The sequence below is a fragment of the Moschus berezovskii genome, chromosome 8 (assembly GCF_049115385.1).
Source record: "Moschus berezovskii isolate FMDL1 chromosome 8, NW_MosBer_1.0, whole genome shotgun sequence".
NCBI lineage: Eukaryota > Metazoa > Chordata > Mammalia > Artiodactyla > Moschidae > Moschus > Moschus berezovskii.
The window spans coordinates 61,655,278-61,680,199 of NC_142467.1; the positions used below are offsets into that span (position 1 = coordinate 61,655,278).

Sequence of the window (24,922 nt, forward strand, 5' to 3'; positions counted from 1 at the left end):
GCCCAAGAAAATAAAGTCTGTGACTGTTTCCATTGTTTCCCTATCTGTTTTCCATGAAGTGATGGGACCGGATGCCATAAACTTCTTTTTTTGAATGCTGAGTTTTAAGCCAGCTTTTTCACTTTCCTCTTTCACCTTCATCAAGAGGCTCTTTAGTTTCTCTTTGCTTTCTGCCATTAAGGTGGTGTCATCTGCATATCTGAGATTATTGATATTTCTCCTGGCAGTCTTGATTCTAGCTTGAGCTTCATCCAGCCTGGCATTTTGCATGATGTACTCTGCATGTAAGTTAAATAAGCAAGGGGACAATATACAGCCTTGACGTACTCCTTTCCCAGTTTTGAATGAGTTTGTTGTTCCATGACCATTTCTAACTGTTGCTTCTTGACTGGCATACAGGTTTCTCACGAGATAGGTGAGGTGGTCTGGTATTCCCATCTCTTGAAGAATTTTCCACAGTTTGTTGTGATCCACACAGCCAAAGGCTTTCATAATACTAAAAGCAAATATAAAAATATGATAAAGGTGAGAAGAAGAAGGTGGGTTAGATAGGGACCTTGGAATTTGAGGGATGACATGGGAGTGAGTTTCTTGCCTTTCTTTTTGCTCTCTAAATATCCCAAAGTGGATACTGGAGAAGCCCATATCATGGAAATGCTAACAGGTACAGATAGAAAAAAGGCCCTAAGAAAGTCCTGCTCTTTATAAGAAAGAACCAGGAATAGGGCAGCCTAATAAAAATCTTTTTGACAATACCTATTCTCTTTTAGCCAAAGACCATGGAAATCTCTCCACCTCCCTTAGTGCCAGTGGAAGTTAAATGTAGAATTTGGATTTCCACCTCCAGTTTGTGTCTTAGGGCAAAGCTATACTCTTGCCTCCACCAGTGTGGTGTCAGCAGAAGCTGAGTGGGGAGCCTGAACTTGCTCCCCCTCTGGTGGCAGCAGAGGGTGTGAGGCAGTGCTCTCCTATCTCAGCCAACGTGGTGTTGAGCAGAGAGCTTGAATTTCTACATTCTGCTCAGTGAAAGAAGACTATTCTCTTCTTCTCCCGCTACTGTGGTACCAGCAGAGTCCATGTGTGGAGCCTGATTTTCGCCCCTCACAGGGGTGTAGCAGTCTGCTTTTTTCTGTTGAAATGGTGTCAGCAGAGGCCTAGAAGGGAACCTGAATGTCTGTCCCCTGCTGGCAGCATCAAGGTAGTTTTCCACTTTCTTTAGCTGCAGTGATGCCAGAGGGTACGGTTAGTGGAGAGTCTATACTTCTAACCTCCATCTGGAAGGAACAAGGCAGTGTAAATCAGCATTCTGCTTTCCACTCTAGGGTAGTGTTAATGGGGATAAATGAGGAACCTGAACTTCTACCCCTAGATCAGCAGTGATAAGGCAGTGCTTTAGTTGCCCCACCAGGGTGATGTCAGTGGAGGCCAAGGAACGACTTCTACTCCCAGTGTTGAGTGTGCAGCAGGGACAAATGTTGTTCTTCCTTCTCCTTACTAGAGAGTGGTAGTAGGATTTTGGAGGGAAGGAAGATGGAGAAAGGAATTTTGCAAATGAAGTTCTAGGAATGCCCCTTAGTGATCCACAAGAGAAACAGACCAGACATAACAGCAGATTTAAAAATGGAAATACAGTGTGGAATACTGCCCAGGATTTTAAATTAGCTCAGGGGGGCACACAGAGCATGGAGACCAAAATAACATTGCAGATTCTCTGAAAACTAAATTGGCTTGGGTTCACAACCTCACAAGAAGACGAGAACCAAGATATTAAACAGTGTGACTGCCTACTGAAATGGAAGATTCAGTAGAATTCAGAATATTATAACATAATACTCAAAATGCCCAGGTTACCTAAATTGTATCTCATGATACCAAGAACCAGGAAAATAAAAACTTGACTTAGGAAAGACAGTTAACTGATGCCAACAGTGATATGACCCATAAGTTGGTATTATCTAATAAGAGTTTTAAGGGAGTTATCATAAAAATGCTTCAAGCAATTATGTATACTCTTGAAACAAATAATAACCTCAGCAAAGAAATAGAAGATATAAAGAACAGAATGGCATTTTAGAGCTGAAAAATGCAACTGAAAGTTAGGAAAAAAATCACTACATAGGCTTAATAGTAAAATAGAGATGAGAGAGAAAAGAATCAGTGAATTAAAAGGCAGATAAAAGATAATCTAAATAATAGATAATAGATTGAAAAAAATAGTGACTTAAGGACCTGTAGGACTGACTGTAACAGAAAATCCAAGATTTGTGTAACAGAGTCTCAGAAGGAGAGGAGAAATAATATGGATCTGAGAAAATAGTCAAAGAAATAGAGATGGAAAACTCCCAGTTGGTGAAAGTCATAAACCTACAGGTTCATGAAGCTGAGTGAATTCTAAATTGGATAAATTCAAAGAAATCAACACTATGATGCATCACAGTCAACTTGAAAACTAAAGACAGAAAAACAATTTGAAAGCAACAAGGTAGAAACCACATACTAGCAATAGGGAATAATGTTTGAATGGTAACACCTTTTTTCATCTGAGATCACAGAGGTCAAAAATATGTGGCATATTTTTCAAATGATGAAGAAGCGAACTGTTCACTCAGAATTCTATAGCCAGTGAAAATACCCTTCAGGAGTGGAAGGGAGGAAATCACGATATTCTCACACAGAAGAAAGTTAAAAGAATTTATCACCAGCAGACCTACCTAAAAGAATGATGGAAGAATATTCTTCAAATAGAAGGGAAATAATGACAGAAGGGAACATGGACCATTGGGAAGAAAGAACTGTGAAGTACATAAAAGTAAAGGAAAATATAATAGACTACCCTTTTCTCAAATTTTAAAAATCATGCTTGATCGTTGCAGCAAAAATTATGACATCATCTGTAATTCCATATATGTTTAATATATAGTTCAACTGCCAAAGTTACTGCTTTTTTTTTCTTTGCTGTGCTTTCAACTTTGTTGTCAGTTCTATCTTTTCATTATCCATTTTTATGAAATATTTCATGGTTTTATCCTGAGGAAGCCATGCTGCCACACACTTGACATCTGTATATGAATTGAATAATGGGTGCACAGTGGCCATTCACTGACAGATTTTGAAATAAATTATGTGATCAGCAACTGTTTGTGATTGGCATTTACGTAGTTTACGTAGTGATTTATGAACTGAAGAGCTAGCAGCAAATTTGGTACTTAATGCAGTTAAATATATGATGGCAACTGAAATTTGAGTCATGTTGGGAGACTAGTATTATATAAACTGTGGTATTCGAAAGTGGTGCATATGAGATCTGTACAAAGCAAGGACTGTCTGATAAAAGACTTGGATCTATCTAGAACATGTAAAGAACACTCAACAGTAAAAACCAACAACCAGTTTGAAAATGGGAAGAGGACCTGAACAAACATTTAACATAGAGAATATGTGGATAGCAAATAATCACATGAAAAAAGTCTAATGTCATCAGCTGTTATAGATATGCAAATTAAATCCACCACAAGGTATCACTATACATCTATTAGAATGCCTAAAATAAAAATGGTAATACTAAATACTGTTGAAGATGTGGCGAAAACTGGGTCTTTCATTGGTGGGAATATAAAATGGTGCAGCTACTCTGGAAAATACCCAGTAGTTACACTCTTGGGCATTTTTCCCAGAGAAAGAAGAACTTAGATTTATTTTTAAGAAAATCTTTATACAAATGTTCATCCTGTTTTATTCGAAATACTCCAAACCTGGAAACAGATATTCTTCAACAGGTAAACTGTACATCTCTACGATGGAATGCTGCTCAACATTAAAAAGAAATAAACCATTGATATTTACAGTATTGGATAATGTTTTAATGCATCTCAAGTGCATTAAGTTCAATAAAAAGGCAGTCTGAAAAAGTTACAGACTTTATTTGTATAACAGTCTCCAAATGCTAGAATTATAGAGATGGAGAACAAATTAGCATTGCCCAGGCACAGGGATAGGAGAGAAGGGATGAGAGGATAAAGTGCAGATATAAAGGAGCACTGTAGAGTCATTTGATGGTGATGGAGCAGTTCTGCAACTTGATTGTTTTGGTGGCTACATGAATCTTTATATTAGATAACACTGTCTAGAATGACACACACACATGCATGCTAATGTGTACATGTAAAAGCTGGTGGAATCAGAATAAGACTTGTGGTCTAGTTAATAGTATTGCACCTATGTCACTTTCTTGGTTTTGACATTGTATTGTTATATAAGATGTTACCATTGAAGGAAGCTGAATGAAGGGCATATAGTACTCTCTTGCTGGGAAAGGTTGGGGGCGGGAGGAGAAGGGGACGACGGAGAATGAGATGGCTGGATGGCATCACCGACTCTGTGGACATGAGTTTGAGTGTACTCCGGGAGTTGGTGATGGACAGGGAGGCCTGGCGTGCTGTGATTCATGGGGTCGCGGAGAGTCGGACACGACTGAGCGACTGAACTGAACTGAACTGAACTGAACTGAGTTTATAATAATTGCAAAATTAAAAATTTTGTTAAAGGCCTTTCTGGGGGCCAGGCATGAAACAAAGATAACTAGTTTCTTGTCCTGCTCACTTGTCTGTCAACCCTCAGCTTTCCTTGACCTCTTTACATGGCCTTTGGTGGCCACCAGAGTCCTCTAGCAGGGTGGAAGGAGAACATTTCACTGTTTTAGCCTAAAGGAGAAGAATATAGCATCCCATAGATGTGATTGCCCTGCTAGGAACAGTCTTTTTTAAGAGAGACTGATTCATTTCTTTGGTTGGTGTTCCTATGGAGTGCTTGTCACTGGGGAGAAAACCCATAGGTAATAGATGAGCAATTTGGAGCTGACAGCTGCTCATCATCCTGCTTTTTATAAATATTCGTGCCTTTTAATTATTCTCAGAAGATGGAGACATAAGCCACTGTGACCTTTCAGACTGTCTTTATAAGTACTATCCTCTGAAATTGGGAAGAAAACAGAAAGTGTCACATGTATAAAATATCTAATTAAAGTCTTTTATTCACCTCCAACATAACTTCATTTTAAAAATCTTTATATGTGTGTGGGTTAGAGAGGGACTGAGCAAAGATTATTTGAGACTTGAGTATAGTACATAGAGTAATTTAGCCACTTCAAACAGTTGAACAAATTGTACACCTGTAGTTAGATTGACAGTAATGACAGAGATTTAATTTTTATCAGCAAATTGCTCCCACTCTGACAGCTCTTTACCGACAGTTTCCTGTATCTGGATTTCCCTAAAATCTTGCTGGATGGGTAGGGTAAAGCAAAGATATTCTTTAATCGTAGAAGAAGGAGAACCAAGGTATGGATTATTCCACCTTAGACCTTGGCTTTTCCCTGTGAGATTAGGGGTTGAAGTTGAGCTAAAATTGTTTACCCTGACCTCAGTGATTACAAGGAGACTTTTCATTCTTCCTGAGCACTGGAAGTCAGGCTGAGATAAGTGGACCTTGGAAAATCTTGAGTGTGTTCTTGTGGCAGAGGGCTATATGTGTAGATTCTGAGGGCTCTCTCTCTGGGCATCCTGGAAAGTACAGATTTTGATAGTACAGATTAAAGAAGGTTGTGCCCTGGAGCAGCAGTTCTTTGAGGATAGGCATCCATGGCAGACCACAGGCTGATTGGGGAAATGTCTACAGTTGATGATTAATCATCTCTTTGCTACTCTTTTTAGGAAAGGCAGGCCAAAGTTAAGCAGCTCTTCCGTCCCATTGAGGAGCTGAGGAAGGACTTTGAGGAGCTGAATGTTGTCATTGAGACAGACATGCAGATCATGGTACGATTGATCAACAAGTTCAATAGTTCCAGCTCCAGCCTGGAAGAGAAGATAGCTGCACTGTTTGATCTTGAATATTATGTCCATCAGGTATTGTATTTCGTTGTCTGTTTGTCTGACTTTTAACTAACAGCTCCAAAAATAAACCCCTCTGCCCAGGGCCCTAAGAAAATATTGTCATCATCTTTACTTCTCTCTCAAGGCATAGAGGATTTTTAATCTAGGCCATTATCTGTTGTACAAGATACATTCTTAGAGACCAGAGCCAAGCTCTATTTCATTCGGAGTGTTACTTGTTTTAATTTTTCAACAGTGAGGACACAGCAGAGGTAAAATAGATGTGATACTTGTTCCATGTAGCTTATAGTCTGGAAGAGGGTGCAATTAAATAGTGAACAATTGAGTAATGAACCAACTAACAGTTTAATAATGAGATAATTTAAGGTTGTGATAAGGATGAGTATTTAATGGAGGAACTTAGTCTAGTCAGGGATACTGAGGAAGGCTTCTCTGAGATTGTGACATTTATGATAAGCATCAAATTATGATTAGGGGTTGAGTAGACAAAGGGGAGATTAGAGCATGGGGTGGCAAACTGGCCCACTTTTGTGAACAAAGTTTTATTGGAACACAGTCACATCTCTTTGTGTATGTATTGTTTTATTGTCTTGACTATTTTAATACTACAGTGGCAGAGTTGAGTGGTTGTGACATGAACCATTATGGCTCATGAAGCCAAAAATATTTACTATCAGGACCTTTAGGAAAAGTTTGCCTCATTGTATTGGAGCATTTCAGGCAGTGGAAACAGTATGTGCAGAAATTCTGAGTCAGAGAAAAGCTTGGTGAGATCAAGGACCTGGCGGAGACTGGAGTGACTGGAGCACAGAGACCAATGGGTGAGTGGCATAGATAAAGTGGAAAGGTTAGGGGATCAGACAGGTGAGCTTGAGAAAATCATGCTTTTCATAATTTTATCCTTGATCCTAAGAACCATTGGAGAGTTTGGAGCAGGAAAATGACTGATCTGACTTGTGCCATAATTATAATAGTTAATGTTTATTGAGCATTATCATGCACTCTGCAAGTGCCTCGTACATATTAATTCATTGACTTCCATACCTGCCTTTGGAGTAGGCTCTGGTGTTAATCCCATTTTGTAACTGAGGCAAATAAAGCAGAGGCCACGTTTGTGATTGCCCAAAGTCACCCAGTTAGTATAGAGCTGGGATTTGCAACAAGGTCTGTGTGACCCTAAACTCTGTGCTCTTAGTATTTTGGATACTCTGCCTCTCATGGGATACTGGTACCACCTGAATGAAGCCTAAGAGAGAATAGATGGATCTAAGCAGAAGGAGCCAAGAGAAGTCATTCACTTATTGAATGAATTAATTTATTGCATGCTTGTTAAGTTCCAGGCACTGTTCCATGCACTTAAAAGACATTTGTGAATGAAATTGGAGCTTACCTTCTAGAAGAGGCAGATAGACAATAAATATACCTAACAAGTAAATTATAAGTAATATGTTTGAAGGAGATAGATACTACTGAAAAATAAAAAAATAGAGCAGGATAAGGATTAGCAGTGTTGGGAAGGAAGGTCTCAGTTAGGAGCACCAGCAGGTACCACAGCCCTAAGGTGGGAGCATGTCTAGTGTGTTTGGGGAACAACTATGTGGCAGGAGCTGAGAGAAGTAGATGAAGCACAGAGAGATAATGGGATGGAGATCATGGAGCACTTTGTGGGCCATAGAAAAGAATGGAATTGGACAGTGTTGGAAGAATGTTGCAGAAGCATTTGATCTGACTTTATTTTAAAGAAAGTCTGGCTGCTGTGTTGAGAGTTAGACTGTAGGCCGAGGGCATGGGTAGAGGCAGAAAAACCAGATAGGAGGCTGTTGCAGTTATCCAGACTAGGGGCGATGGTGGCCTGGGAGGGCTGTGTAATCATCATCAAAGGCTTGCTTGAGATCTTCATCAAGATACAGATCTTTAGCGTCCTTCCACACATAACAGCGTCCTTGTTCTCTATAAACTAAGCTAAAAGACATTCTTTAGGATTTTGCCAGCCTTTGTGTTGAGGAGGATGAGTATGTACTGTATCTGCAGGAATTATGGGATGGCCTCTTCATCTCTCTCTGTTCATAATTCTTTCTTAGGCCTCAAATAGCAGGTCTGTGATCCTTTTAGAGAAGAAAATGGACCTGGGTTCTTTTTCCTCTTTCCAGTCTTTCTCTCCAGGGTAAAAAAACAAAAAGTCCAACAGCTTTTCTGTTACAGATATTTAAAGGAATAAGGATCCTAGGGGTTATTGGCCAAGTCAGTCCTGCTCTGATGTTGACAGCTTTTATTTTTTCTCATCTTAACATACTTCGATGGGTCTTTAGGTATCAGGTTTCTGTAGGCTCTTCTTTTAGCTGCAGCATAAAAGGCCAAAATGACCTTTTATGAGAGCTTATCTTACTCAGAGAAGATTGAGTACAGAGGAGGGTAGCAGGGCCCTAATAAATTTATTTCCCTTGCAGGTTCTTTGGTCATCCTGCAGTATCATCACTAGGGTGACATCCCATCGTGCTTTCCCGGGTCACTGAGAGGGATTACCAATTTCTTGGATATCACCAAACTTATCCTGTTTATCAGTTCAGGAACTAGTACCCTGGTGGAGACCAAACTTGATCTGTTGGCAGAAGAGTCTTAAGTGTTCTAGATCATTGGTCTTTCAAGTGGAAATACAGATGAGGTGGTGGGCTGGTATGTCTGGCTTCCATGCAGTAGTGTTAAGTTGTTATTTCACAGGGATATTGAAGAAGACATAGCTTGGCCTCAAGTTCAAGTTGTGGTGGGCAGTTAGGGTGATGTAGTGCTAGATTTGAGGGAGATAGGACTCTTCTTACAAGAAACTCACTTAGTCCACTTTTATTCTACACTGCTGATTGGATGTTTTGAGGAGTCATGGGCTTCAAGGACCCAAGCTGACTCTGCCCAAGGATTTCCTCACAGCCATGTTTGAATTATTAAACAAGATTTGTGAAAAGCAAAATCATGTGTGTGGAAACAGCATGTGAATTATTTATAAGGAGCAGCCACTGTCTGCCCCATTCACCCTGTGGCAGTGTATTTGCCTTCCCTCATGTGACTCCTCAAGTATTTACCATCATTTCTCCCTTTCTTTATTTTCCATTTTCTCTTATTGTCTTGTCAGTTTTCTGTTTCTCTTTTCCTCCTGAGTGTTGGCACAGTTCCCTACTGCCTCCTTCGTTATGCACTCCCTCCTTCTACCTTGAACTCCTTTCTTTCTGTCCCACCCAGTCCTGAGAGCAGCCTGGGAAAAGTTCTGGTCCCAGACCCTGGCCCTGGTCATGCCTTCTGCTGTGTGATACTGGGCAGGGCCCAGATTTTGGAGCTTGTGTGTACACTAGGCAGAGTGACTCTTTCCTACTTTATCTCCCATAAAATAACAAATGAGAAAACATCTTGAAAAGGCTGAAGAGCTTATGTAAATGTCAGCCTTTATAATACCCTGGATTATCTTTATAGTAGTGAAGATAAACTGAATCTATAATAGAACCTCTGTGACTCTGGGCTGCATTGGTTTGCTCTGCTAGGAACTCATACCAACCTTGATAAGTAGCCATCTCAGGCATGGAATTACAGGACTCTGAGCCAGGGTTTTGTATTTGGAAAACCTGGAAGAAGGAAGACTAAAGGAGAACGTAGTGAATTCTTAGATTTTAAAATTAGAGTATGTAAGGAAGGACAACTCAGTAAGTATTTATTTGTGCTTATGTCACAAAGCACCCTGCTCTGAGTCTCCCTAGTTCACTAGGCTATGGTCCAATAGTCATTCCCCTTCACAAGGACAGATTAGGGCAGACAAATGCCAACCCTGGCCTGGGGCCCTTATGGCAGAGCAGACTCCATGCTTACTTCATGGCCCTGGATTGGCTATCTTTTTTAGGTCTATGGTACAAGCAACCCGTTCATTTTATTGGCACGGATAGCTCAGACTGCCTTTTTTACTCATAGTGGAGTTTATTTCAGTGACCTTTTTTTTGGATCAAATTTATTCATTGATTGGACTTTCCTGGTGGCTCAGACGGTAAAGTGTCTGCCTACAATGTGAAAGACCTGAGTTCAATCCCTGGGTCGGGAAGATCCCCTGGAGGAGGAAATGGTAACCCACTCCAGTATTCTTGCCTGGAAAATCCCATGGATGGAGGAGCCTGGCAGTCCATGGGGTTGCAAAGAGTAGGACACGACTGAGCAACTTCACTTTCTTTTCATTCATTGATTTAATGACTGTGTATTGAACGCTTGGCTATATGCTTAGACTGTTGTAATCCTTGGACCTATACCAGTGGACAGAAAGACAAAAAACGCCTGTTCTTGTGTTTGAGAAGAATGATCTTCTAAGGCATAAAAACAGTCTAGGCCTACCCCAAAACATAGGCATAGTCAAATACAGTCCTTCAAATTGGATTTCTCTGGTAGAGCCATCTTCCAGTTTGAAAGAATAGAGTCAGGTAAGAAAGGGCTTAGTGGTATATGGAGGAGAAAGGTGGGTAGTAGTCACATTGCTGTTAGGCTTCCTGCCTCTTCCTGATGATTTGTAGAGTGGGATGAGCATGTAGACAAAAGGCAGCTTTTGTAGCAACAAAGATATTCCCAAGGGAGACTGTAGCTGCTGATGAGGAAGTTGAGTCTTCTTGTTCCAGGATGCAAGTGAAGCTTGGAAAATGAGATCCCCTATGAAATAAAAGAGACAGAGTCTGAATTTTGGGGCTTTGGACCTTAACTATAGCCTGGACCAGTGTGGCCCAATAGAACTTTATGGGATGATGGAAATGTTCTACACTGTCCAGTAATAGCCACGAGTGAGTTGACACAGGCGTAAGCTAAAGCTTTTGAGGGAGACTTTTTGGAGATTTATCACAAAGTGTCCTCAGATTCATTCAACCTTAGACTATAAAGTGAGTAAGTGGGAAGAGAAGCGTACTATTGTTTTTCTTCTCCTAGCATTTTTCCAGCCCTCCACCTGCAACAGAGTTCCTTTTATAGTCCCTGATTTCGAATTAAAAAGCATCATTTTAAAGTGTTTGCTGCCTCCACTGCCCCCACTGAGGCTGGACATCACCAGGAAGCATAGTGTCATTTACTAGTGCTGAAGATGCCAGATCTTGGTGTTAACAGCTTGTACATTACGAGTAAGCTTGAGGCTCATTATGGTATTAGAATTTTCTAGGACATGTTTGGCATAAGCAATTGCTAGGTGCCATTTTTGCCAGTTCCCACACAGGTGCTCATAAATCATGGTAGATGAATTGGGAATTCTCAAATGTAAGATTGTTTTAAAATCTAGTTGGTTCTTGCAGACCCTTTCCTAATTAGTCAGAAAGGCCACCAATACATTTTACTTAATTTTTTTTAGTTTGTTCTTGAATCTTGATATTTATACTCTACTAAACAGTGCCTCTGTTGCAGATGGATAATGCACAGGACCTGCTTTCCTTTGGTGGCCTTCAGGTGGTGATCAACGGGCTCAACAGTACAGAACCCCTGGTGAAGGAGTATGCAGCATTTGTGCTGGGGGCTGCCTTTTCCAGGTGAGCAGCATGGATGGTCGTCACATTGGCCAGGATCCTTTGGACCCTTCAGGCGAAGTCTAGCTTTACTCTTGGCCTGATTGGCCTGAAGGAAGGATCCGTTTGAACTCATGCACATCTCTATCCACAGCTTAGTGTAATCTCATTGAAACTAGAGTAAGAATTTGATTCTGCCTTTATTCTAACTAGATAAGAATTTTCACCCTTGTTGTCGCCATCTGTGACTCTCTCTTCCCCCTCATCTTATTTGTATGGACATTTCATAACATATTTTAGGTCACATTCTCTGTTTTAGTCAAAGCTAATTAGAAGTTACACCAACCATACGTAGTTGAGAGGAAGGGGAGTGAAGTCCAAGAGTTGATCCTTTTAGCAGAGAAGCTTCATCTGGTGATGAATATATGATGAACCTGACCAAGGAGGGCCTTTTTGGGGGAGATTTGCCTTCCTCTAGTTGCCTGAAACCAGTCAACATGCCACCAGGTTATCACACTCTCTGGGTTGAGAGTTGTTTAAATTTCAGTTAATCTGGCTTATGCTCAAAGACTGATCAGGTGAGAGGAATGAGCATCTCCAAAGGGTAGATGCAGAAAGAGGTAGGAGCACCATATCACGATACTCGTCCTAAAGAAGTCAAAATGTCTTCAAGCTGCAGTTGACCATTGGAGCTACAGTTTGTTCCATTTTTGAAAGTCTGTTCCTAGGACCATTTGTTCTTCTACAACAGGAACCGGTATTCAAATTCTTGCTGTCAGGACATGTGTGGTACCTATTAAGGGTTACCTTGCTTGCTTGCCAGGATTGTGATAATGTAGAAGGCTTTTTTTGAACATTACCATTGGACTCTTTGTTTTGAAAAGATTTCTTTTGCCTTTCATCTACGATTATCTTTATTTAATCAGAATCTCTGATACTTTCTAATTCTTAGATATCTTTTCTTAGCAAATTGAGAGACAAAGTTAGGAAAGCCAGAAGAATTGTTGCAGTTGAGAGGCTGGGAGCACTGCAGGCGGTTGTTTCCCTTCTTGCTTACCTGCACCATCTTTAAGCCCTGCTTGTCCTGTGGACTTCAGAGCATACCTCTCTTGCTATCATTGACCAGAGCCACGCAGGGAAATCACTGCCTGTGCATCTACTGGAAAAGGGAAGACTCTATAAGTTTGTCATTGATAGCTGTGATTTCAGCCCTGCACAAGTTAGGATCTTTATCCTCGTTAGACTTTAGAGGCTTGAGAACTTACTGAAGTTCACTTTTTGTTTCTCAAGCTATAAAATAATTGATTCACACATTATTAACCTCTTTTCCCAGACCCTTTTTGGAAATCTTCTCTGTAATCTCCAGTACTTCTCTGTACTTTGAATGTGAACAGATGATTCTGTGTGTACTTTGCCACTGCTTTTGGAAACACATTTCATGGGGGAAAAGAAACGTCTTGATGTCACATCTTGGTTTAGGGGAGCTAAGTGACTTGAGAAGCTTGCTTTGGGCCTGCTTAGCAGGCCATAACTCATATGGAGGCTGTGCCAATGTGTGGTGTTATTAAGACTTTTCCATGATTGTATTAGTGTAAGACTGTGTTAACATTTATGCGGCATCACTAAAATTTAAATAGAGATAAATATAAAATATTGCAATTTAGTGTTTTGGTGGCAAGAAAACTGCCATATTCAAAATGTTCTAGCTGAGATTTTGATGGCTCACTGGAGGGCAGTTACAGTGACAGCGTGGTATGGTGCCAGAGCATTTGGAAGCCAACAGCAGGTTCCTGAACACCATGAAAATGTAACTGTTTTATGCAAAGAGGAACTTGATGAAAGGTAAGAATATTTCCATACAGAGGCAGGTTTCAGTGGTCTAGTCTGATATTCATTATTTATTCCCGGTGTCCTAAGTATTGGTTCTGCAGCTTCCTACCTGCCCTCAGCCTGCAGGTGAGCACACGCACAGCACACATGTATGCATATGTGTACACACAAAGTGATTGGATCAGATCTTTCTTTGTCAAGAGGGCTTTCAAGGGGTCATGAGCATGTTGGAATCATGGAGTCTCATGGTTTGGGAATCTTATTTAGAGATTGTTCCTTCCAGTTTTCTGCTGATGAGCAAAAGCATAGCTCACTCAGTCCAGATGTTTGACTATTTGGGAGAACTAGGTAGACCACTGGTACGTACAGTTAGAAAATCTAGTCCAGTTTCTATCATTTCCTGGCTGTTACCTATGGGCAAGTGATTTCACTTTTCTAAGCCTCACCTTTTTCATTTGTTATCTAGAAACAATCATAGGTTTCCTTTGCATTTCATAAGACTGAATGAATATGGAAGAACGTAATATACAGTAAGTCCTGTGAAATGTTTATAAAACATCTATCAGTGACATGGGGTATAACATCATCGTGTTCATTGTGTGTCCTTTTTACTTTGAGTTTTCACTGTAACTCAGAGTTAAAGTGTTTCTTTTGTTTTTACAATGCAAACCTTTGTCTTCCTCATTTTCTCTTCTATTAAGTGCCTACCTTCTACCACATATATCTCTTGGTGTCAGTCTTGCTGCTTCATGAGGGTATTTATTTGCCTGCCTGGGTTAATTACTTCATAAGACCTCCACAGACATTTCTGTAGATGAAGAGATCTCTTCTGTGGTGTTAAATGGGAAGCGGTTATTCCAAGATCAAGAAGAAAGAGTTGACATAAACATAATTGATATGGCTACTCAGTGTTACATGGCCACTGGAACAGTTTGTTCCCTTATTTAAATATTATTCACACTTATCACGCACATTCATTTTCAGCTGCCAGTGTTTTGTTGGCCCATGTGCAAGACAGGTCAGCCTCTTGCATAAAAGGATATGTAGAAATAGGGAGGTAGGAGTCTGATGTCTTTGGCATCTTTATCTTTCCTTACCTCCCTGTCCTTCCTCCTTCCCTTCCTCCTTTCTTCAAGTCACATATTTTCAGTGGTCTTTCTATGACCTGCTTTCATCTTATGATGGCACCTCTCTCAGTCACTTTTGGTGTCCGATGTCCATGAGTTCTTTTATGCATATGTATGAATTATTCAATTATATCGGCTTGTAAATGCTCACTATATGCAGTCCTTTTTCATGAACTTATGCATAGTGTAAAAAGGGAGGTGTGTGTGCTATCAGTCATAGTGCAGTTATGTTCCCTTATGATGGATCCCTGGAACAGGATTACACTCTACCCTGTCTTTGACGTCTTCATTGGGCCCTCCTTAGGAAATACGGGGTTACATACATCTCTTTGTAAAATGAATGTTCACCCTACTGCTGACCTTCACCCTCTCACCCTATGCTTTGTTGGTTCTCTAATTTTCCTAGTTGTACTCTTCCAATGGATATTTTACTAATTAATTTTAACCATTTGGCCAGTGTCAAATCATTGTGTCCCATTTCCATTTGTTGGCCTCCAATTTTCAGATTTCTTTCCTGCTATCCTTCATGAATTTCAGTGCTTACCTGTATCATCTCTGTCTTTCCTGACTTTTGTGGCTTTTGAGGGGATCATTTCCATTGACCTTTACCTTTACTGCTGTCATCCACTAGATATCTTGAAATTCATTTCCCTCCCCCCACAACATTTCATGTTCTCTGCCCACTTCTATCATCTCTTCACGTTTTCATCTCTCCTCTTAAATATGGTTCTTACCCTTGTCATGATCTCCATCCTCTGCACATCCTCCTTTTCACCCCCTCACTGTCAGTGTTCTTCACTGTCTTGCCACTTTCTGGGCTCGCTCCTTTTAGCCCACAAATGTTCGATTACTTAGCCACTGACCCTTGCCAGCCTTCCTTCCCAAACTTCTTGAAAGATTAGACAGCTAGGGATCCAGTAAGTGCACATGAGATACAATCCCTGAAATGGTTCACGAGTATTTTGTCTTTATTGACATCTCCATTAACATTCAACAATGTCAGCCACTACTTTCCTTTGGAAACTTTACTTCTCAGCTGCCATGTGATTGTAGTAGTCCCTTAGTTCTTGGATGTCTGTAATTAATTACTCCATCTTCTTTTCTTCTTATGGCAACATTATCTTTTCAGTATCTCCTGACTACAGCCATTTACCAAAATTTTTATGGCCTTGTCACTATTGTCTCTTCTTTTTCTCTACCAGTGGTCCTACCTTTTCCCATGGTTTCAAATTCTCATTGTGGATAACTCCAGTGTCTAAGCCAGCCTTTCTTCTCAGGTCCTTTCCTCCATTTCTATCAGACTGTGTCATTGCACAACAAACTGAAAGAGAAGAAAATGGAATTCATTTTTGTCTATCTCACAAGCTAGGCTTTTCTTCCCACTTCTCTGTTTATCTGTTCTTGGCCTCATGATTGTCTTTGTTACCAAAGCTTAAAACTTTGGAGTGATATTTGAGTCTTGTTTCTCTCTAGTTATTTACCTGGTCACTGAGTCCCGTGGATTTTTATTTTCACAATTATTGTCTACTAAACAATGATTTCATTTTTATAAATCTGTTTTAAGGAACCTTGATATTGTGAGGGCAGCAACACATTTAGGGAGGGGACTCCCTCTCTCAGTGCTAGGAAATGAGCCCTGAATAGTTTAAATCAAGCCTGGCAATCCCATTTTCTGAGGATGTAGATTGATTTAGAGGTAAGCATTTGACCCAGTTCTGGACAATGAGATATAAAGAGATGTTTTCTGGAAAAGCTTCTGGGAAGGATTTTATTCTCTTATAAAGATGTTCAAGCTGGTTTGAGAAAAGGCAGAGGAACCAGAGATCAAATTGCCAATATCCGCTGAAATCATTGAAAAAGCAAGAGAGTTCCAAAAAAACGTCTATTTCTGCTTTATTGACTATGCCAAAGCCTTTGACTGTGGATCACAATAAACTGTGGAAAATTCTGAAGGAGATGGGAATACCAGACCACCTGACCTGCCTCTTGAGAAACCTGTATGCAGGTCAGGAAGCAACAGTCAGAACTGGACATGGAACAACAGACTGGTTCCAAATAGGAAAAGGAGTACATTAAGACTGTATATTGTCACCATGCCTATTTAACTTATCTGCAGAGTACATCATGAGAAATGCTGGGTTGGATGAAGCACAAGCTGGAAACAACATTGCCAAGAGAAATATCAATAACCTCAGATGTGCAGATGACACCACCCTATGGTAGAAAATGAAGAACTAAAGCGCCTCTTGATGAAAGTGAAAGAGGAGAGTGAAAAAGTTGGCTTAAAGCTCAACATTCAGAAAACAAAGATCATGGCATCTGGTCCCATCACTTCATGGGAAATAGATGGGGAAACAGTGGAAACAGTGGCTGACTTTATTTTCTTGGGCTCAAAAATCACTGCAAATGGTGACTGTGGCCATGAAATTAAAAGACGCTTGCTCCTTGGAAGGAAACTTATGACCAACCTAGACAGCATATTAAAAAGCAGAGACATTACTTTTCCAACAGAGGTCCATCTAGTCAAGGCTATGGTTTTTCCAGTGGTCATGTATGCATGTGAGTGTTGGACTGTAAAGAAAGCTGAGCGCCGGAGAATTGATGCTTTTGAACTGTGGTGTTGGAGAGACTCTTGAGAGTAACTTGGACTGCAAGGAGATCCAACCAGTTCATCCTAAAGGAGATCAGTCCTGGGTGTTCATTGGGAGGACTGATGTTGAAGCTGAAACTCTAACACTTTGGCTACCTGATGCGAAGAGAAAAGAGCCTGATGCTGGGAAAGATTGAAGGCAGGAGGAGAAGAGGACGACAGAGGATGAGATGGTTGGAAGGCATCACAGACTCAATGGATATGAATTTGAGTAAATTCTGGGAGTTGGTGATGGACAGGGAAGCCTGGCATGCTGCAGTCCATGGGGTTGCAAAGAGTCAGACATGACTGAGCGGCTGAACTGAACTGAACGACAAAGATAGTAAAGAGACCTTGTCTGCTTCTTTCTACCTTGATTATAGTTGTTGGAGTAACAGTTGTTCGAGCTACAGCTGTTGTTGGAGCTACAGCTGGCTTAGACTAGTAAGATGAGATGCACAGGAATAAAAAGGCAACATGCTGAAGAGGATAAATGGGGGAAAGACAAGATTAATTCTTTATGAAACAGTTTAGCTACTATACTGGTTTTCAGTTCAGTTCAGTCGCTCAGTTGTGTCCAACTCTTTGCGACCCCATGAATCACAGCACGCCAGGCCTTCCTGTCCATCACCAACTTCCGGAGTTCACTCAAACTCGCCTCCATGGAGTCGGTGGTGCCATCCAGCCATCTCATTCTCTGTCGTCCCCTTCTCCGCCCCCAATCCTTCCTAGCATCAGAGTCTTTTCCAGTGAGTTAACTCTTTGCATGAGGTGGCCAAAGTATTGGAGCTTCAGCTTCAGCATCAGTCCTTCCAATGAACACTCAGGACTGATCTCCTTTAGAATGGACTGGTTGGATCTCCTTGCAGTCCAAGGGACTCTCAAGAGTCTTCTCCAGCACCACAGTTCAAAAGCATCAATTCTTCGGCGATCAGCTTTCTTCACAGTCCAACTCTCACATCCATACATGACCACTGGAAAAACCATAGCCTTGACTAGACGGACATTGGTTGGCAAAGTAATGTCTCTGCTTTTTAATATGCTATCTAGGTTGGTCATAACTTTCCTTCCAAGGAGTAAGCGTCTTTTAATTTCATGGCTGCAGTCAGCATCCTCTGTGATTTTGGAGCCCCCCAAAATAAGGTCTGACACTGTTTCCACTGTTTCCCCATCTATTTCCCATGAAGTGATGGGGCCAGATGCCATGATCTTAGTTTTCTGAATGTTGAGCTTCAAGCCAACTTTTTCACTGTCCTCTTTCACTTTCATCAAGAGGCTTTTACATATTTTTGTCATGAGAGTTTTTTATTTTTAAAGATTCTGTTACTCATTATTCTGTTAATTGCTTCTAAACATATTCAAATTAATAAATTTTAAACAACTCTCTCAGATCTTTAAAATTCCTTTTAGAAACCCTTGCTTCTTCATAGCACTTATCTCAATTTGCAGTTAAATATTTATTTGATTACCTGTTAAATGATGATAAACCCTGTTAGTCCAGCAGACAATAGGATTCATTTTCTATCTTAATCTTGCTGTTTTCCTAGTGTATAGCAGGACCTAGCATTGAGTGCTGGGAAGTAATAATGAAGGAACTAAAGAATAAAGTGACACCTAGGAAATGAAGTGTTTTTCAGATAGTATATGAGGGCAGAGTGAAGAATGCTGTCTCTATTAATGATGTAGTAAATGGTTCAGATATTTCACTTCAGTCACTCGGTCATGTCCAACTCTTTGCAACCCCATGGACTGCAGCACACCAGGCTTCCCTGTCTATCAGCAAGTCCCAGAGCTTGTTCAAACACATGTCCATCAAGTCGGTGAAGCCAAGCATCTCGTCCTGTCATCCCCTTCTCCTCCTGCCTTCAGTCTTTTCCAGGATCAGGGTTTTTTCCAATGAATCAGTTGTTTGCATCAGGTGGCCAAAGTGATGGGGCTTCAGCTACAGCATCAGTCCTTCCAGTGAATATTCAGGACTGATTTCCTTTAGAATTGAATGGTTTGATCTCCTTGCAGTCCATGGGACTCTCAAGAGTCTTCTCCAACAGCACAGTGCCAAAACATCAATTCTTTGGCGCTCAGCTTTCTTTATGGTCCAACTCTCACATCCATACATGGCTACTGGAAAAACCATAGCCTTGACTAGACAGACCTTTGTTGGCAAAGTGATGTCTCTGCTTTTTAAGATGCTGTTTAGGTTTGTCATAACTTTTCTTCCAAGGAGCAAGCATCTTTTAATTTCATGGCTGCAGTCACCATCTGCAGTGATTTTGGAGCGCCCCCCCCACCAAAAAAAGTCTCTCACTGTTTCCATTGCTTCCCCATCTATTTGCCCTGAAGTGATGGGACCAGATCCCATTTTTTTTTTGAATGTTGAGTTTTAAGCCAACATTTTCACTGTCCTCTTTCATCACAAGGCTCTTCATTTCCTTTTTGCTTTCTGCCATAAGGGAGATGTCATCTGTGTATCTGAAGTTATTGATATTTCTCCCAGCAATCTTGATTCCATCTTGTGCTTCATCCAGCCCGATATTTCACATGATGTTCTCTGCATATAAGTTAAATAAACAGGGTGACAGTATACAGCCTTGTCTAAACTCAATGAAATTGTGAGCCATGCCGTGTAGGTCCACCCAAGATGGATAGATCATGATGGAGAGTTCTGACAAAACGTGGTCCACTAGAGAAGGGAATGGCAAACCATTTCAATGTTTGTGCCTTGAGAACCGCATGAACAGTATGAAAAGGCGAAATGATATGACTCTGAAAAATGAACTCCCCAAGTCAGTAGGTGCCCCATATGCTACTGGAGAAGAGTGGAGAAATAACTCCAGAAAGAATGAAGAGATGGAGCCAAAGCAAAAACAACATCCAGTTGTGGATATGACTGGTGATGGAAGTAAAGTCCAATGCTGTAAAGAACAGTATTGCATAGGAACCTGGAATATTAGGTCCATGAAGGTCAACTGGAAATGTTCAAACAGGAGATGGCAAGAGTGAACATCAACATTTTAGGAATCAGTGAACTAAAGTGGGCTGGAGTGTCGAATTTAATTCAGTTGACCATTATATCTGCTACTGTGGGCAAGAATCCCTTAGAGAAACACAACAAGAGAGTCTGAAATGCAGTACTTGGGTACAGTCTCAAAAATGACAGAATGATCTCTGTTTGTCTCTTAGGCAAACCATTCAGTATTACAGAAATCCAAACTGTGCCCCAACCACAAGTGCTGAAGAAGCTGAGGTTGAACGGTTCCATGAACACCTACAAGACCTTCTAGAACTAACACCAAAAAAAGATGTCCTTTTCATCATAGGGGAGAGATACGTGGAGTAACAAGCAGGTTTGGCCTTGGAGTACAAAATGAAGCAGGATAAAGGCTAACAGAGTTTTGCCAAGACAATGCATTGGTCATAGCGAACACCCTCTTCCAACAACAGAAGAGATGACTCTACACATGGACATCACCTTATAGTCAATACCAAAATCAGATTGATTATATTCTTTGTGCCAAAAATGGAGAAGCTCTATACGGTCAGCAAAAACAAGACCAGGAGCTGACTGTGGCTCAGATCATGAACTCCTTATTGCAAAATTCAGACTTATATTGAAGAAAGTATGGAAAACCACTAGACCATTCAGGTATGACCTAAATCAAATCTCTTACGATTTTACAGTGGAAGTAACAAATAGATTCAAGGGATTAGGTCTGATAGAGTGCTGAAGAACTATGGACAGAGCTTCATGACATTATACAGAAGGCAGTGATCAAGACCATCCCCAAGAGAAAGGCAAAATGGTTGTCTGAGGAGGCCTTACAGATAGCTGAGAAAAGAAGAAAAGTGAAAGGCAAAGGAGAAAAGGAAAGATATACCCATCTGAATGCAGAGGTTCAAAGAATAAGAAAGCCTTCCTCAGTGATCAATGCAAAGAAATAGAGGAAAACAATATGGGAAAGACTAGAGATCTCTTCATTCCAGTCATTCGTGTGCCTCCTTCGTGAGGATTCAGTGCGGCTGTGGTGCTGTTATCCCTCTGATAGGAACTCTGACTCGGTGTAAAGCCCCAAAGGTCTGTTACTTATTTTTATTTTATATTGTACTATATTTTATTTACAGTGTTGTGCTTGTTTTAGGTGTATAGCAAAGTGACACAGTCATATATATATATATATACACATATATGAATTAACAAAAGCAGTTCCCGTCTTTTGATGGGGTGCTCATGGTTTATAACATAAATGGCATTATTTTGAGAGAGCGATAACTTAGGTATGGCATTGGGATTTTTTTCTTTTTTGCAGCTTGAGGGAGTTGTAAAATAATGTAGCTTTTTACAACTGTGTATTCTATAGTATTTTTTCCTTTGGTGAAATTTTAACTGTTAATGTTTTTGGCATTGTGCTTTGTACCATTTATTAAAAAAAAAAATAGAGATACCAAGGAACATTTCTTGCAAAGATGAGTACAGTAAAGGACAGAAATGGTATGGACCTAACAGAAGCAGAATATATTAAGAAGAGGTGGCAAGAATACACAGAAGAACCATATAAAAGAGATCTTCATGACCCAGATGATCACAATGGTGTGATTACTCACCTGGAGCTATACATCCTGGAGTCTGAAGTCAAGTGGGACTTTGGAAGCATCACTGTGAACAAAGCTAGTGGAGGTGATGGAATTCCATCTGAGCTTTCTCAAGTCCTAAAAGATGGTGCTGTTAAAGTGCTGCACTCAATATGCCAGCAAATTTGGAAAACTCAGCAGTGGCCACAGGACTGGAAAAGGTCAGTCTTCATTCCAATCCCAAAGAAAAACAATGCCAAAGAATGTTCAAACTACTGCACAGTTGCACTCATCTCACATGCTAGCAAAGTAATGCTCAAAATTCTCCAAGCAAGGCTTCAAAGTGAACCAAGAACTTCCAGATGTTCAAGCTGGTTTTAGAAAAGGCAGAGGAACCAGAGATCAAATGACCAGCATCCACTGGATCATAGGAAAAGCAAGAGAGTTCCAGAAAATCATCTGCTTTATTGACTATGCCAAAGCCTTTGACTGTGTGCATCACAAAAAACTGTGGAAAATTCTTCAAGAGATGGGAATACCAGACCACTTTACCTGCCTCCGGAGAAATCTATGTGCTGGTTAAGAAGCAACAGTTAGAACTGGACATGGAACAACAGACTGGTTCCACATTGGGAAAGGAGTACGTCAAGACTGTATATTATTGTCAGATACATCACCTTGATCCTCTAAAAATCTAGGGCTGTATAATATGTATGTAGCAACACTCCCCACTCCCAACCCCCAACCCTTCCCCACAGCTGAAGGCCCAGAAAAATAGAAGGTTAGAGGTGGGATGCAGTCACACGTTGGGGATGCCAGAATTTGAATAAAAGTCCAAGAGCAACTCCTAGTACTAGTTCTGATCTCTTGACTCCATGACCTAATTTTTCACATTGCTCCAGATGCAGAGAGATACTCAAACCATTTTGTATCTCATAAATTAACTGACATATTAACCAGGTTGGCCCAAGCAGTTGGATAGCATTATAGCTTTTAAAGCTGCATTCAAAGTCTTATTTCTTTTTTCAAATGGCAATTAATGACAAATGGAAAATGAGAGCTAAGCCTGACCAGGGTACTGAAGAAACAAAGGGTTCATTGTGGGGAGGGAGGCACCACTTTGCTTAATGAACTTTTCCTTTCTGCATTTCTTTTGAATCTATCTCTCTAATGTTCTCCTGACTCCTCCAGATCCTCTATGGGGCTGCTTTCAGATTTTTTCAGTATTGACTACCTCCTCCTTAATTTCTTTACCGCATAACTCTAGTCCACAAAGTTCTTTCCTTTCAACTTTATTAACATTTGTTGTCTGGACTCCTAAGCTGTCTCATACAACTAATTATCTGCATATGCCAATTCTTTCCTCTGTTTCCCCAATAAAACCAAGCTTCTTGAGAGTGAAACTGGTATCCAAGCCTGTGGTAGCCATAGCACTTTATAGAGGGTAAGTTTCATGTAGCTGCTTAGAGCATTTCATGGTGCAAATTAAATGGTCCAGCACAAAAGCTGGTCACCAAAAATAAGTGGGAGTAATGAAGCCAACATCCGCTGGATCATGGAGAAAGCAAGAGAGTTTCAGAAAAACATCTATTTCTGCTTCATTGACTATGCCAAAGCCTTTGACTGTGTGGATCACAATAAACTGTGGAACATTCTGAAAGAGATGGGAATCCCAGACCACCTGACCTGCCTCTTGAGAAACTTGTATGCAGGTCAGGAAGCAACAGTTAGAACTGGACATGGAACAACCGACTGGTTCCAAATAGGAAAAGGTGTACGTCAAGGTTGTATATTGTCACCCTGCTTATTTAACTTCTATGCAGAGTACATCATGAGGAACGCTGGGCTGGAAGAAGCACAAGCTGGAATCAAGATTGCCGGGAGAAATATCAATAACCTCAGATATGCAGATGACACTACCCTTATGGCAGAAAGTGAAGAGGAACTCAAAAGCCTCTTGATGAAAGTGAAAGAGGAGAGTGAAAAGGTTGGTTTGAAGCTCAACATTCAGAAAACAAAGATCATGGCATCTGGTCCCATCACTTCATGGGAAATAGATGGAAAAACAGTGGAAGCAGTGTCAAACTTTGTTTTTTTGGCCTCCAAAATCACTGCAGATGCTGATTGCAGCCATGAAATTAAAAGACGCTTGCTCCTTGGAAGGAAAGTTATGACCAACCTTGATAGTATATTAAAAAGCAGAGACATTACTTTGCCAACCAAGGTCCATCTAGTCAAGGCAATGGTTTTTCCCGTGGCCATGTATGGATGTGAGAGTTGGACTGTGAAGAAGGCTGATCGCCGAAGAATCGATGCTTTTGAACTGTGGTGTTGGAGAAGACTCTTGAGAGTCCCTTATACTGCAAGGAGATCCAACCAGTCCATTCTAGAGGAGATCAATCCTGGATGTTCATTGGAGGGACTGATGCTAAAGCTGAAACTGCAATACTTTGGCCATCTCATGCGACGAGTTGACTCACTGGAAAAGACTCTGATGCTGGGAAAGGTTGGGGGCAGAAGGAGAAGGGGATGACAGAGAATGAGATGGCTGGATGGCATCACCGACTCTGTGGACATGAGTTTGAGTGTACTTCGGGAGTTGGTGATGGACAGGGAGGCCCGGCGTGCTGTGATTCATGGGGTCGCGGAGAGTCGGACACGACTGAGCGACTGAACTGAACTGAATGAAGCCACAAGGAACAGGGAAGCTTTTTATTTTCTATTTTGTTTTATTTTTCCTCCAGTGAATGTGTATTACATTTGTATTTAAAATTTATACAATAAGTAGCAAAACAAAGTTGGAAGACTTCTGTATCTAGCATATGGTGATTAACATTTCTCAAAAAGAATTCTTGGTTCAGAAAACCTGAAGATGCTGGATCTGTAACATATAAACATTTCCTTAAACATTGCTCAATTCCTCTGTCAAAAAAAACTTTAGGGCTACTGCTTTGAATTCCTGAAGGGGAAATAACATATTCTTTATGTGGTAGTCCTGCAAGAAATTGAGAGAAGTTCCAGAGACACAAATTCTAAGAGAGATGAAATGCTGGAAGTTACATCTGTTATGAGAACACTTGTTTGCTAGTGGCCAAGATCACTTGATTTCAATAGGTGTGAAGTTGGGAGACAGGAGATAAAAACTTGAGCCCTTGAAAAGGAGAATTAGAAAAATGAAAATCTACTTAGAAAAGTAGAAGATTTCGGCTTTGAATGGAAGGTAGAAAAATTTCAAAGGAAATTCTTCACCCTTGGGTACTTTTGGGCTGGAAATCATGTTCTTTTTGTGCCCTAAAAATCTCTAAGCTGAGAATTTAGTCTAAAACAGTCTCAATATATAATAAAGTGGAAAAAATGTTTGCAAATTAGAGATATAACATT

General features: G+C 40.6%; 1 protein-coding gene across 7 annotated transcripts in view; it reads left to right on the top strand.

The window, feature by feature from the left end:
- Window positions 1-24,922, top strand: part of SIL1 (SIL1 nucleotide exchange factor) — a 253,900-nt gene that overhangs the window by 150,727 nt on the left and 78,251 nt on the right. For 6 of the 7 annotated variants that reach the window (XM_055431255.2, XM_055431252.2, XM_055431253.2 and 3 more), the window contains exons 6-7: window positions 5,709-5,900; window positions 11,292-11,413. In XM_055431255.2, the coding sequence (XP_055287230.2) occupies window positions 5,709-5,900; window positions 11,292-11,413 (314 nt within the window). The remainder of the gene's footprint in view (window positions 1-5,708; window positions 5,901-11,291; window positions 11,414-24,922) is intronic. The other variant, XM_055431257.2, reaches the window with a different exon arrangement.